Here is a 14,840-nt window from a genome sequence, read left to right on the forward strand (position 1 = left end):
GCTGGGAGTGGGAGACCAGCAGTTTCCTGCAGTTGAAAGTTGCAGTAATGGTAGGGGCTGAAGCTGGAGCAGGATAAAAAGACAGAAGGCAGGGAAATCTCTTTAAAACTCAGAAGGTTTTGAACTTTAAAGTTGCCAGATGCCATGTCTTAAAAAAAAATAAATAAATAAAGCCATTGAGTTTTTATCAGTTTTTTTCTGTTCCCTAACTTCCACAGAGAGGTCCAAGGCTATGAGACAGGAATGCATGTGATAAACATCAGCAAGAGATTATGAGAAACGCTGGGATTTCCTGGCTCGTACAGTTCCTCATCCTGCTAACAGCAGGCTGTCTTTGTATTGAAAAGTGATTATAACAATTATACTTGGTTGTGGCAACAGAAAGAAATACTTGGGATTTAGCTTCCAGGTTTTTAGATGGAGACTTAAACATTAAATAATCCTGTTAATTAGGTGGCCCTTAATTCCAGAATTTCCTGAAAGAGATAAAAACTTAAAGCCATAGTAGTGTTGATTGCAGAAGTTTAATTTTCCTGTGAACAGTCTGACCCTTTGGAGTGACTTAACTTTGGCAACCTTAAATATTTAGCGCTGAGAGAAATTTACTTTACCCATAGGACATGTTTTAGCTGATCTGCTAAGGTAGTTGAGAATCTACTGAAATGGGTTTGTTGCTATTTAAATAATTGTAAACATTTTCTTATTTTTCATTTTGGTATCAAATCAGAGTAACAGTTAAATTCAATCTAAAATATTGGCTGTACTGTAACATTGGAGGTAAAGTAGTTTATTTGCTCAGCTTCATTTTTCTTGTTTTCTGTATCTTTTTCATGTGGTGTGGTGTGGTGTGTGTGTGTGTGTGTGTGTGTGTGTGTGTGTGTGTCTAGGTCAGTGTGTTTGCATGTATGTGGGCACAGGATTAATTGCCAAGCCATCTCTTTGGCCCTCTTTCTGTATCTCAGGCAGGTATACTCTGAAACATAAATTCCCAACTTGAGCTTTGTGAGTTTTAAGTATATCCTTCCGTAATGAAGCTAACCAGGAAAGAGCTCTGATGTACTGATCTTGGAAGTTTCTGATTTGTGTTGTTTTTCAAGACTTCTGTTACAGTTAAATAAAGAGAGGTCAGCATGGTTTGGGCTGGTTTTATGACTCCTTTCTGTTTGGAGGTGCTAGAGCTGTGATCTTTGAATTGACTCCTTCCTCACCATGAATGTTTCTTTTTCCCAGACGCTTAGATGCCAACCACATTACCTCAGTACCCGAGAACAGTTTTGAAGGGCTTGTTCAGTTGCGGCATCTGTGGCTGGATGACAACAGCTTGACGGAAGTGCCTGTGCGTCCCCTCAGCAACCTGCCAACCCTCCAGGCACTGACCTTGGCTCTCAACAACATCTCCAGCATCCCTGACTTTGCATTCACCAACCTTTCAAGTCTGGTGGTTCTGTATGTGGCCAACCCTTTTATTTACTGTATATTTGTGTTAATTTGGGGGCAAGATGGGTTTCTTGTGACAAATTATTATATAAGTGGCCCAGTGATCTTGCTTCTAGACAGTATTTGGGGGAGTTGCCCTTGATAAGGTCAAACATGCTGACTTCTTGAATAATACCTGGTCATAGATGTTGAGTCTTTTAAAAATAAGTAGCCACGTGTAATTACCTTTTAAAAATAATTGGATCGTTCACCAAATACTTTTTTTATAACTTTTGTTTTTTTATAACTTTTGTTTTTATCCTAAAAATGAATTTGTTTATTCAATGTTAAAAGAAGGGAAACTGTTTTGAAATGCTCAGAGACATAAGTTCAAAGGATGTTTTGTATTTTTCCAACTTTTCTGCTCAGAAAGTTCTTGATTTTCCATGTCTTTCATCTTTCAAAATTCAGGAAGACATAATACAGCATCATTTCTTTCTTCTCTCTCTCTCTCTCTCTCTCTCTCTCTCTCTCTCTCTCTCTCTCTCTCCCTCTCTCTCTCTGTTTTTGTTTGTTTGTTTTTCAAGATAGGGTTTCTCTATGTAGCCCTGGCTCTCCTGGAAATCGATGTGTAGATCAGGCTGGCCTTGTACTCACAGAGATCCACCTGCCTCTGCCTCTTGAGTGCTGGGATTAAAGGCATGTGCCATCACCGCCTGCCCCCTTTTTAACCAGTCTCATTTCTTTTAGAATCTGTTTCCATCTTCAGTGATATAAACTCCATAATACTGTCTTCTCACCTCAGAGAACGTACCAGTGCTCTGTTTCATGTGAAGGAGGAGCTAATCTAAAGTTTTATTTTGATATGAATGAAAATCAAGTAATCTTCAGTGTGTCACCATTTTCTGCATTAGTTTTCCCCTGATGTTGGCATTGTGTGTTCAGGGAGTCACTGTCAGCTTTCTCTAATTGAGTGTGGAAATGCTTAGCTGCACCATTGCTTTCAACTGCACCATTTTAGATACATTAAGCTGATAACAGTTGCATTGGGGAGATGTGAATGTCATTTTGGTGTTTTTTTTTCCCATAGGCATCTTCATAACAATAAAATTAAAAGCCTCAGTCAACACTGTTTTGATGGACTAGATAACCTGGAAACTTTGTAAGTACATTTATATTTTGTACAGTCACATTGTCATTGGGACAGTGCAATCTTAAACATACTGCAATTAAAGCAAAGACATTGAGAATAGCTCATTATTAATAAGCTTCAATTTACAACTCAGTTTTCACCATCTAATAACCCACTTGTGAAAAATAGTTTCATTTTATGATTCGAAACTAGTACTTAAATGTGAACTTAAAACTTTCCCCTTCTCCAAATATGTATTAAAAGCAGCTCCATCTGCAAAGATGTATACCTTTCTAAAATGTTGATTTTGTTAAATTTGTGACAGTTTGGGAACTTTGACATTTCTAAAACCTAATTCTATATGGGATAGTTTGCTATTTATTGTTGGTGTTCTCTATGATTTCAGTAACCTAGCTAATTGTTTAAACTGGTTGGAATAGCATGTCTATTTTCATATGCTGATATGTAACAAATGAATATTTTAAAATTTTGCATGATGCTCTGTTCCCAGTAGCTGAAGAGGGATTTCTGGCTCTTTGGACTACACATTATCCAGTCTTAAACTAGCAGACCTTGTATAGCTGTGTGTAATTGAAACTAGACTCTTTGCTTTTATTGTTTTCGTTTACATTAGTTGCATTATTACCTGTGTCCAAAGATGCATGATGTTTACTGTTTTTAATACAGTAAACAGATTTGGAGAATGTCTCCTTTGGATGACCTCATTGGAATACTTAAGATCTATGGTGTTTTGTTACACTGAGATTTCTAGTTAACTGTGAGCTGTTGAGATGATTTCAAGTTTTATAGGACCTTAATCAACCTTCTTGTCAAAACAAATAATAGACACCAGTGGATATTTGAGCTCTAAACTCAGGTCTCCTTTGCTGGGTATACTTAACGAGGTGGTGATAAAAGCTAGGCCATGTATCCTATTCAAATTATATTAAAATTAAATCTCTTCTTCCCAGTTAATTTAGTTTTTATTTACTATTTCCCTTCTGTGTAGAAAAGGAAATCAATAGATTTTAAAGAATCTGGCTTTTAATTCCTTTTCTCTCTCGGAAATCAGCCACAATAACCGTATGCCATCATGCTTTTTTATGTTAAGAGAAATTAAAATATAGTCACTCTCAGAACTAGACCTGCATTGTTATAGATCACTGTGGCTTAATCTCTCCCTAGTGAATATACCATTGTCAGTAATTCATGACCTGCATGAGAACAACTCTGGTCTTTCCGTTGGCTTCTCGTTTCAAGTTCTTATACCAGAATTGCAGGGGGCTGCTGTCCACTCCAAGGGAAGCCTAAGTTTCATACCCTTGTCACCTATACATGGATACATAAATTCTACTTGATGGTAAATTTTCCAAGAAATGACACAAGATTTGTGTGTTTAACCCTTCAGTGGCCATGTGATCTTACAGTGCTCTGAGCTTGCAAATTTATTATTTATTTATTTATTAACCTAAAAGCATAAAGATAACTTTTCCTATTTAATATTCTCTAAATATCTGTAAATTAAATTAACTTCCTATAGGGTTTTGAATGACAATGTAGTTGGGAGAGAAAGATTGTTAACTACAGGTTGTGATCATTTAATAATGTGTGTTTATACCAGAATGTCTTATGATTTATGACTGCTGATCACTGTTCTTGATATTTTCTCCCATTTTTTCCTAGGGACTTGAATTATAATAACTTAGATGAATTTCCTCAGGCTATTAAAGCCCTTCCCAGCCTAAAAGAGCTGTAAGTATTGCTTTTTCTCTTTTTTTTTTTAACACTTTGTAGTCAGTATATTAGGAGACAGTCATACATTTCAATTAACTGCTTAAATCCTGATATCCAGATTTAAGCATGTGAACATGTGACTTTAAAACATACAACAAAGCTATTCATAATTTGCTATTATACTACCAACATGAAATTGCAGTAACGTTGAAGCCTAAGTCAAATAGCAAACCTGTAACAGATCCAAGGAATACCTTTCCTGGATTATACATGCAAATCACTTCTTCACATGATGAGCATCTTGGAGCTCACCATTAAATGCTCTAGTAGTTAGTTCCTGGAGCATCTTCTTCTTCTTATATAGATCTATAACACACACAAACACATGCACAGTCATTCCACAAATCAGACTGTTTTAGCACAAATGGTTGTGAGCATAGATTATTGTACAGGAGTAGATGCTACTGACTAAAAGGCATGAGGTACAGTCTGCCTGGAGGAGCTGGCAGTCTTAGCTCACTAGAAAGGCAGAGCATGAATGTCAGCAGGTAACTGATTCCATATAGAAATCAGGTGTGAATAAATAGGACAAATAAATCATTCCACAAAAAAGATCTCACTGAAGCCTGGGGTCATTGGGAGATAAATCACTAAAAGAAAGGAATTTGACCAGATCTAAACAGTGGGAAAACTTAAAAAGCAAAAGGACTGAGGGAGCATCTAGAGGCTGGGTTTGTCTTGAGCGGCGATGATAGACATGTATATGGCACAACAGAGATTATGTCACGAGCTGAAAATTCACATTGCAGAGGTAAAATGCAGGCCTCTGCGGTGGCTATTTGGAGCTTATTTCTCCGTAGATCTTCATGCCATAAAGTTCTTTGATGGTGAAGCAACAGGGACCAATAAAATTCCTGGCTAAGGAGTGGGTTTAAAAAGAATAAAGTAAAATGGAATTCAAAATTCAGGTTTCTCAGTTTTCATGATGTTTATGTTAGCGTTATCAGTTCTGTTTGATGTATTGCTGAGCAACAGTGGACACTGTGGTTTTAACTGGGTTCAGAGTGTTTTCTTCCTGTCGTTCCAGGGGATTTCACAGCAACTCTATTTCTGTTATCCCTGATGGAGCATTTGGTGGTAATCCACTGCTAAGAACTATGTAAGTATTTTTGAAAGTTTCTTTGAATATATAATCACATGCAGCTATGACGAGAAATGCTAGATATCAGCATCAAAAGTAAAAAACTCGGGCTTTCTGACATATGGACACAGGGAACATGGATTTCATCTCAGAGTGCTCATAAGCATATGAAAACATTGCCTCTTTTGGATATTTCCACAGCCATTTGTATGATAATCCTCTGTCTTTTGTGGGGAACTCAGCATTTCACAACCTGTCTGATCTGCATTCCTTGTAAGTATTATGCAAGTTTAAAAACATACCTGAATATTTATGCATCTTGTTAAACAAAAAACAAGAATTAGTATTGTTGTAGCTTCAGAAAGCAAATTTCCTTTCCCTGCCCTCTATGTGACATTTCAAAGGATAACTCTATAACACTTTTTACAGTACTCTTATTTATGTGAACACTTGACTACATTATTGCATTTTTAAGAACCTTCAAGAGATGAAACCCATTATATATGTTTATAATGTTGTAATTTCAAGATAAAAAAATGAAAATACTATGTAAGAAAAAGTTTGTTTTAAATTCATTTTTTTCTCGTTGCAATTTCTTACAGAGTCATTCGTGGGGCAAGCCTGGTGCAGTGGTTCCCCAACCTGAGCGGAACTGCCCATCTGGAGAGTCTGTATGTGTGATCCTTACGTAAAGACAGCATTGCAGTCCAGTGTGCTGCAGAGTACAGTGCTCGTTAGTGATGGGGATGGATTTATGGTCACTCTTTCAATCTCCTTTTGTGACTGTCCAGCTTGGAGATGCATGTATTAGGCTTGAGGTCATTTAGCTCAGGCAGCGTGCAGCCTCCAGTGTGGACAGATCTGAAAAGGTTACTGAGAAGTAGCAACTAAATGGCTAATTAGAAGCAGAGCTTCAGAAATTCAAAAGCAGGGCCAAATGATCTAGATCATCCAAAAAAAAAAAAAAAGGCACCTGATGCAATATATGAAAATTAAGTAATGTCAAGTTTCTCAGAATTGAAACTTTCACTTAGAAAGGCAAGATTTAATCAGATGAGGAATACAAAAAATATACTAAGGTGGCATGCAGATGATGAAATATGGATAAGACTCACATGTTTATAAATTAATGGGAATGTGGGATGAGACATTTGGAAAATTATTTGGGACAAGATTTTAAAATGACCAAGTCTTGAGCTCCTGTACATCTGGCTATAGAAAAGATTCCTGGTGACTGGTCTGCGAATGGAGTATAGGTGCTTTTGCGATTTTGCTGTCAGCCCTCAAGGTAGCCTGCCTGGGCCTGGAGTAGCCCAGGGCTGTTATCTGTAAGAGTTTTACTATGGTGCACTGTTTAAGTGTTAAGATTCCATGTAGGGAATAAAAGAAGTTGGGAAGCACTGAGAAAGAGTTCCAGTTTGGTTCCTAAGGTAGTTTGTGCATGTTGAGAATATTGGTCCAGGGAGTGTGAGAAGAGTACAGTGAAGAGATCAAGATGTCGGACAGTGAGCGCATGGCCTAAGCTACACCAGTTAACTGTGCTCCAGGCATTCAGTCCATAGTGGAGTTCTTCTGGAACGAAGGGCATGATTCTTTTACGGCTCGCTTCCTGAAATATTGAAGTATTTCATCCTTGATCTGCATAGCAGCAAACAAGAAAAGAAAGAGAGAGCAGGGGTGAGATAGTAGAATACTGTATCGGAAGAAATAGCTGAAACTGGTGATTGACTACGATGGGGAAAGAGGCAGAGGGGAGATTAGGGTGTTTCAGAATGCTGAACTGGCTGCCAGGAAGAAAAGGCAGAGACGTAACTTGCCGTTGGGTTCCGGGGTGGTTTCAAATGGGTTAGGTGGTGTGAGGAGAGATGGCGGGTTGTAGGAACTCAAGCTGTTACCTGGACAGTCTTCGAATCTTGTGCCACAGCTCTTTGTCGTTATTGTGCAGATGCTGGATTGAGAGTTCGCCTTCCTACGTGCCCACCTTTAATTGGTAGTTAGGCAGTGGGGTGCACAGGCACATACGCACTAATGTCCAAACATTCACTTTTTGTGTGTAAGAGGGGCGTTTCATGTACTATCCCGACTTGAACTGTCTCTTAAGTAAGTAATTGTTTTTCCACAGAACCTTAACAGGGACAAAGATAAGCAGCATACCTGATAATCTGTGCCAAAACCAGAAGATGCTGAGGACTCTGTGAGTTGGCTTATTCTCTCCTTCTCCCTATACCTTCCTTTCATGTGCTTTTTTAGATGCTCACTTGTTTTGAGTGAACTAACTCAAAGGTTAGTTCATAAGGTTGTTCATAAGGTATTATGTGTTATGGATCATAATAATGATATTTCATTATTTCTTCTTTGTTTCTTTCATGTAAGTAAGGAGTTTACTACTTCACAGGGTAGGGGTTGTGCATCTGATTTTGATTTTTAGGATCGTGTATTATGTTATCATGTATTAATTGTTTTGTTACTTTATTTGGAGCAAAGTAAACTAAGAGACTAATTAGTGTTGTTTTGATCCACTTGGGCATCGTCCCCCCCCCCACATTTTCTCTTTCATTCGTAACTAAGCAGATCCCGTAGCATTACTTTCTTGAGTTCAGAATGAACTAATTGTAGCTTTCTCAAATTTGTATGCTGATGTAGAAATTAAAAGGGAAGGCTTAGAACTCTCAGCGGAACAAACAATTAGATCCTGATTTGTAAGTACTTAAAGGAGATAATAACAAAATAAATGACGGATTGACTGAGTAATTACATGTTATAGTGGACCCCCAACTTACACATGATGAGTGCCACGAGGGAAAACCCAGTGACACCAAACGTTGACTACTCTGACATAATTTCATATACGTGATCTAAAAGATGTAGCAAAGCCTTTCAGTTAAAGAACAGCATAATATATGATATAAAAATGTATTGGAAAATACAAATTTTCTAAAAATCTATAGCTTTACTACTCAGTACAGACTTTATGCTCATTATATTTTATATATGTTTCAGAACTTAATGTATTTTAGCATATTTTATATTGTTTACACTCAACACTGTGTTCTATAACTTTCTAAATCTCAAGTCTTGGATTGATCAGGGAACGTCCGGGAAAACAAAGCTTGTTTTTCTTGCCAGCTCTCCTCTTTGGAAGACCTTAGTGCTGCTCTCCATGCTTCTCCTCACAGCGTTTTTACTATAGTATTTTAATAATGGCATTAAGTTGTTCTGTTGTTTTTAGGGACTTGTCTTACAACAACATAAGAGACCTTCCAAGTTTCAATGGTTGTCACGCTCTGGAAGAAATGTAAGTTGGCTTTTGACTTATTTGTTTTGTTGTAGTGTACTGTTCACTGATTGTTTCCTATAATGAATTGTTGCAAGAAATCAGAGGTTCATATAGTTCCTGTAAATAAAATGTCCTTGTGTCTGATGTGTTACTGTAGTGACCAGTTCTTTCATGTTTTGTAACAATGGGAAATTTTTCTGTTACCCAGGAGATGTTCCTTGAAATGAATTTATCCAATTTTTATGTTTCTGTTATGGCATAGTTTAAGTTTGGTTATAGAGGTTTTGTTTTGTTTGTTTTTTTGTTTTTTTCTGGTTCATTAGTTCTAGCATGTCAATAATTTGAGGTTATGTTCCTAAAAATAGAACTAATTCTGCTGTCTCTAACAATTTTGATTTCCTGCCTAGGCAAAGGTATATCTATTCTATTAGACATTCTATCTATTATACATTCTATCAGATGCTGGGGGGAGGGCAGTTATATCAGAAAACAGAAAAACCGATTCTGGCTACTGAGGGGAACAGATCTGAAGACTAGTTTCCAGTATGCCAGAGGTATTGTCTCCTCCTCCTCCCCCTCCTCTTCCTCTTTCTCCTTCTCCTGCCCCTCCCCTTCCTCCTCCCCCTCTTCCTGCCCTTCCTCTTCCTCCTCATCCTCCTTTTTCTTTTCTTTTCCTCTTCTCTCTTCTCCTCTCCCCTCCCTTTTTCTCTCCTCTTCCTCTTCTCATCTCTTTCCTCCTCTTCCTCTTTTTCTCCCCCACTTCCCCTTCCTATGCTGCCTGCCATGCCAGATCTCAATTTTTTTCTCACTAGTCATCTTTCTTCTCTCATATCTGAGTAAGATCAGTGGGGAATTAGATAGGGTACCAGTTAACTCCCAGTATAACTTGAAATAGAATATCAGGTAGTCTACTTTCTTCATTTTGTAGATAAAGAAATTACATTTTTTACTTTCAACAAGATCATTGTAATAAATATTTAAATTTGTAAAAAACTTCACAGAGACTATTACTTTTCAACATAGAATTTTTTTCCTTCTTGTTTATTAATCTCTCTCTACCTTCCCTCTCTTCCCCCATTCTTATTTTTTAGTTCATTGCAGCGTAATCAAATCTACCTAATAAAGGAAAACACTTTTCAAGGCCTATCATCCCTAAGGATTCTGTAAGTTTGTCTGTGATTATTAAAGACAAAAGCTTTGTCAAGCTATAAATTTACATTTCATGATTGTCTTCAGTTTCCTTCTGATGTGGTAGAATACCCTGATAAAAGGAAGAAAGGGTTTCTTTGGTTCAGAATTCCAGGTTGTGGTTACTATAGGGAAGTCAAGGTGGCAGGGACTGTAAGAGGCTAGTCACATGACATCACAATCTAGATCATATGACATCACAGTCCAGGTCACATGATACCAGAGTCCAGATCACATGATGCCACAATGCAGGTCCCATGACACCTCAGTCCAGGTCCCATGACACCTCAGTCCAGGTCACATGACATCACAGTCCAGGCCACATTACATCACAGTCCAGGACAGAGAGATGTTAATGGATGCCTGACCTGCTAGTCTTCTTCTCCACTCTATACAGTCTAGGGTCCTCCACCCAGGACATGGTACCACCCTCAGTGAGTGGTTCTTCACACCTGAATTAATGTAATCAAGAGAATCCCCTATGAGTACACCCAGAGGCCAGCCTGATAGACAGCCCCTCATTGACACTCCCTTCTGAAGTGATTCCGTATTCTGTCAAGTTGACAGTGAAAACTGTCACAATGATTTCCATGTTACTAATAACACTTAAAACATGCTTGATATTTTATAAACATCATTGAGACGTTACCTAGTGATACTTTACGATCTACTTTTGGTACTTTCATCATAGCTCGCTTATGATATTGGTCCTCAGCCGGTGAAATGTTTATACTTGTTTGTTTTCAAGTTGAGCGAGTTGGGAGCTTCATTAGAGCAAGGGTAAGCCGACTCCAGCCTGTGTGCTGTCTGCAGCTTGCCTCTTGTAGTTACGAAGATTGCGGACACACAGCCACGCCTCTTGGGGAAATGTTGATTTAAGCTGCTCTCAGGCTGTGTGGTACAATTGAGCAGTAGCAGGAAAAAAAAAAAAAACAAGATGAAAAGATCTACTCTTTGGCATTCTACAAAGAGAGGTTTGCTGGCCTGTCTCGTTAAATATAGTTCATATTGAAGCAGATGCACCCATTTAAAACATTTAAATTTAAATGCATACTTTTGCCTGGCACTCTGCTAAGCCTGGGAATATGGAGGTGACTAAGAACAGAAAATATAATGGACTCAATTAAAAAATAATTTTTAAATATAGAAAAAGTTTGAAAAATGGACACTGAGGAGAAATTACATCTATTGAATCTCCTTTTTTTTTTTTTTTTTTTTTTTTTTCGAGACAGGGTTTCCCTGTGTAGCTTTGTGCCTTTCCTGGGTCTCGCTCTGTAGACCAGGCTGGCCTCGAACTCACAAAGATCTGCCTGCCTCTGCCTCCCAAGTGCTGGGATTAATGGCGTGCACCACCACCGCCCGGCCGAATCTGCTTTTCTAGTGGGTTCCCTTTAAGAAATGAAACAGGCTGGAGTTGTGACTTGGTGGCATTGCATCTGCCTCCTAGACACAAGGCTCTTGGGTTCATTCTCCAGGGGACAGGGGTAGCTCCTATCTGCCATCACTTTTAAAGCATTGATAAATGACAACCGAAAGCTGGTCATTTCATGAATTTCTGTTATCTAGGATATGTGTTATTAATTTATTATTAATTATGTTAACATCCAATTTAAATATGTCACTATTTCTCTGGTTTGTTAATGCTTTGGTATCAGAAATTTTCAGGGTGTGTTCTGTAAGTAGGGCTAGCTCTAACATTGATAGGAGTTTTATTTCCTGCTTTGAGAAAGAATGATATCGGAAGTTCTTTTGAGCACTCTTGTTTGCTTATTGATTATTAGTCTTCTCTTGGGGCTTTGAGAAGGCAAACAATATGAAGCCCATTTATTTTATTTTATTTTTTCAAGTGTTGTCAGGACTTGGGCGTTTCCTGCCCTGGTTAACAGTATCAAAGGTGATATCATATCGGTGCTGTTTTGGAACTGGTACCAGAATGATAAAGTGAGAAAATTCACAACTGGTTTGAAAGAATTGCCAGCTGCAATCAATGTGACAGGGAAGAGTGTTGTAAAAGAGAGGCAGTGACTGTAAACATCTGAGAAATGTTGTTAGGCAAGATGGAAGGTCTGGTTAAGGGATGCTGTGTTACAACCTCGGATTATAAAGTGTAGTCTGAGTGACGACTGGCTGGGGTCTGGAGTGTTTCTTTGAAATCATTAACATCTTGCCCTTGTCACTGCAGAGATCTGAGTAGGAACCTAATCAGTGAAATTCACAGTGGAGCTTTTGCGAAGCTTGGGACAATCACCAACCTGTAAGTAAATGCAGTTTCATAAGGAGTAAATGGTCTACAAAACCTGTGGTCACATCAGAATATGTTTCTCTAGTTCTTCCCTTATATAAATGCTAAGCTGTGATGATGTAGTAACAGCTTCTTAAGGTGTCAAGACCTATGCTAGATCTATCTTTTTAACACATCTAAGCTTCACTTTAGTTATCTAATAATATACATAAATAAGATAAAATTATATAATCATAAATATCTAATATTTATGATGTTAATATATACGCACAGATTTTCTTTGATCTTATTTTTACATGTATTCTGTGTGTGACTGTGTGTGCACACATGTGCACATGTGTACATGTCACAACGTGCATGGGGAGGTTAAAGACAACTATGGAGGTGAGTTCTCTCCTACATGGCTTCGGGAGATTGAACTCCGGTTTTCAGGCTTCATAGTGTCCCTACCAGCTGAACTGTCTTAGCAGCCAGATGGAGAGATTTGCATGTGATTTGTGTCTTAGAGAGAGAGTTAACTGGAAGTGTCTTTCACATTTCAGGGATGTAAGTTTCAATGAATTAACTTCACTTCCTACGGAAGGCCTGAATGGGCTCAATCAACTAAAACTTGTAGGCAACTTCAAGCTGAAAGATGCCTTGGCAGCAAGAGACTTTGCTAATCTCAGGTGTGTTTGTTCGGGCCCACTCTTCCTCTGGGAGTTATGGTAGGCCCCAAATTACTGAGCCTCCTGTTTTTCTCTTCCCCTGTGGTTTCCAGATTTTTTGGTAGGTTGTAATTTAGGAGTATTTTCTACCTCTGTCCTTGTAAATTTGGTGAAAATAGAACCTGAACACTATCCCATAGTTGTCAAGAGCATGAATTAAGCTCTGGATACTCTCATAAAGATGTTTGTCAGATTTTTTTTTTTTTAATGGACTTGTCATTAGCACCAAGATACTGGAAAAGTCCCAAGTGTGAACTGACAGGAAGCTGGCACAGTGCCATCACCTGTCCTAGAGACTGCAGATTTGTAGGGGTTCATTAGACGCAGCAAAGGGCTTGAGCACATTGACTTTGTTTATGTGAACAAAGCTACAGATGACCTGGGGTAGCTATTTTAAATAAACTATCCATTTCCTATGCTTCACACACCTATTAAAGGATCACTGAGATATTTCGATTGCTGCATGGTTATGAAATTTTAAACATACGACTTGATTTGCATCCAGACATTAAGAAACAACTCATAAAAGGGGGGCCCTCCAGCTGTGTTCTTGAGGTTTACCAGAACTCTTTTCATAGATGAGGAAACTGGTCTGGGGGAGGATGCATAGCCAACTGAAGGCATATGCCAGGTGTTTCTGGTGCCTTGGCTGGGTTCAGTGTAGTCCTGTCTGCAAATCTGGTATTCAGTGTGTGTTTTACAATTCTTTTCCCAGGTCTCTATCAGTACCATATGCTTATCAGTGTTGTGCATTTTGGGGGTGTGACTCTTATGCAAATTTAAACACCGAAGATAACAGCCTCCAAGACCACAGTGTAACAAAGGAGAAAGGCAAGTGTGTCCACTCTGAGAAATAGACACCTCCCTAAGGCATTAATCAACCTGTCTGTGTTGTAATCAGTTTGAAAAGGATCAGAATGAAATCTGTGAGGAAAGTAGCATTTACTGTGCCACCTGCATAAAAAAGGAATATTTTATGTATTCTTTGACAATTTCATGTATGTATATAATGTATCTTGTTCATATCCAACCCCGATGCCCTCCCCATTCCCCCAGCTTCCTCCCCCCAGTACTTTTTACCGGCATCTTTAATGCTGTCAGGCCTCATATAAGCTAATCTTGTATTAGTCACATGAAAGAAACACTGTAGAGGGAATTTGGCCCTTTTGAACTGTGTATCTTCTGAATTCGATGTACTTTGTTTTGTATTCAGGTGCGGCTGATGCAGCAAATGTCACCAGCACTGCTGAAAATGAGGAACACAGCCAAATAATTATCCACTGTACACCTTCAACAGGTAGTGCCCCACCTCTGTGGCTGTAATTTCTCACTTTCAGTAACACTGGGTAAATAGACTGAAAATGTCTGGGCATGGATGTGATAGCTATTGGTAGAGGAGGGATTAGATAACTTGATAAAAGCCATTGCTCAAATTCAGCCTAATGCTCTTTGGAGAACTAGTTCGGAAAATCACTTTGGGGTTCAGCAGAGATGTGGTCAACTGTGTGTATGCAGTGTGTGTGTGTGTGTGTGTGTGTGTGTGTGTGTGTAGGCCAGAGGTCAGTATCAAGTGTCTTCATTTACCCCACCATATTTTTTGAGTCAGGGTCTCTTACTGAACCTGGAATGCACTGATTTAGCTAAACCAACTGGCCAGTGAACTGGAGAGATCCACCTGTCTGCCACCACCTCCTCCAGTGCTGGAGAAACAGACACATGCCTCTGTGCCAGTCTTTTTATGCAGATGTTGGGGATCTAAACTCTGGTCGATGTTCTTGTCCAGCAGGCACTTGAACCAGCTGAGCTTTCTCCTAGCTCCTTTTTTTTTTTTTTTTTTTTTTTTTTTGTTGTTGTTGTTGTTGTTTTTAGAGACAGGGTTTCTCTGTGTAACAATCATGGATGCCTGGGAACTCACTCTGTAGACCAGGCTGGCCTCAAACTCACAGAGATCTGCCTTCCTCTGCCTACTGAGTGCATGTGACATCACCACAGTCCATCTTATT

The 14,840-nt window shown here is 38.7% G+C and overlaps 1 protein-coding gene across 2 annotated transcripts in view; it reads left to right on the forward strand.

The window, feature by feature from the left end:
* Positions 1 to 14,840, forward strand: part of Lgr4 (leucine rich repeat containing G protein-coupled receptor 4) — a 98,762-nt gene that overhangs the window by 80,823 nt on the left and 3,099 nt on the right. For both annotated transcript variants that reach the window (XM_076570254.1, XM_076570255.1), the window contains exons 5-17: positions 1,231 to 1,446; positions 2,507 to 2,578; positions 4,232 to 4,300; positions 5,370 to 5,441; positions 5,625 to 5,696; positions 6,026 to 6,094; positions 7,546 to 7,617; positions 8,653 to 8,718; positions 9,792 to 9,863; positions 12,071 to 12,142; positions 12,673 to 12,798; positions 13,553 to 13,668; positions 14,051 to 14,134. In XM_076570254.1, the coding sequence (XP_076426369.1) occupies positions 1,231 to 1,446; positions 2,507 to 2,578; positions 4,232 to 4,300; positions 5,370 to 5,441; positions 5,625 to 5,696; positions 6,026 to 6,094; positions 7,546 to 7,617; positions 8,653 to 8,718; positions 9,792 to 9,863; positions 12,071 to 12,142; positions 12,673 to 12,798; positions 13,553 to 13,668; positions 14,051 to 14,134 (1,178 nt within the window). The remainder of the gene's footprint in view (positions 1 to 1,230; positions 1,447 to 2,506; positions 2,579 to 4,231; positions 4,301 to 5,369; positions 5,442 to 5,624; positions 5,697 to 6,025; positions 6,095 to 7,545; positions 7,618 to 8,652; positions 8,719 to 9,791; positions 9,864 to 12,070; positions 12,143 to 12,672; positions 12,799 to 13,552; positions 13,669 to 14,050; positions 14,135 to 14,840) is intronic.

This window comes from Peromyscus maniculatus, chromosome 4 (genome assembly GCF_049852395.1).
Source record: "Peromyscus maniculatus bairdii isolate BWxNUB_F1_BW_parent chromosome 4, HU_Pman_BW_mat_3.1, whole genome shotgun sequence".
In the NCBI taxonomy this organism is placed as follows: Eukaryota; Metazoa; Chordata; class Mammalia; order Rodentia; family Cricetidae; genus Peromyscus; species Peromyscus maniculatus.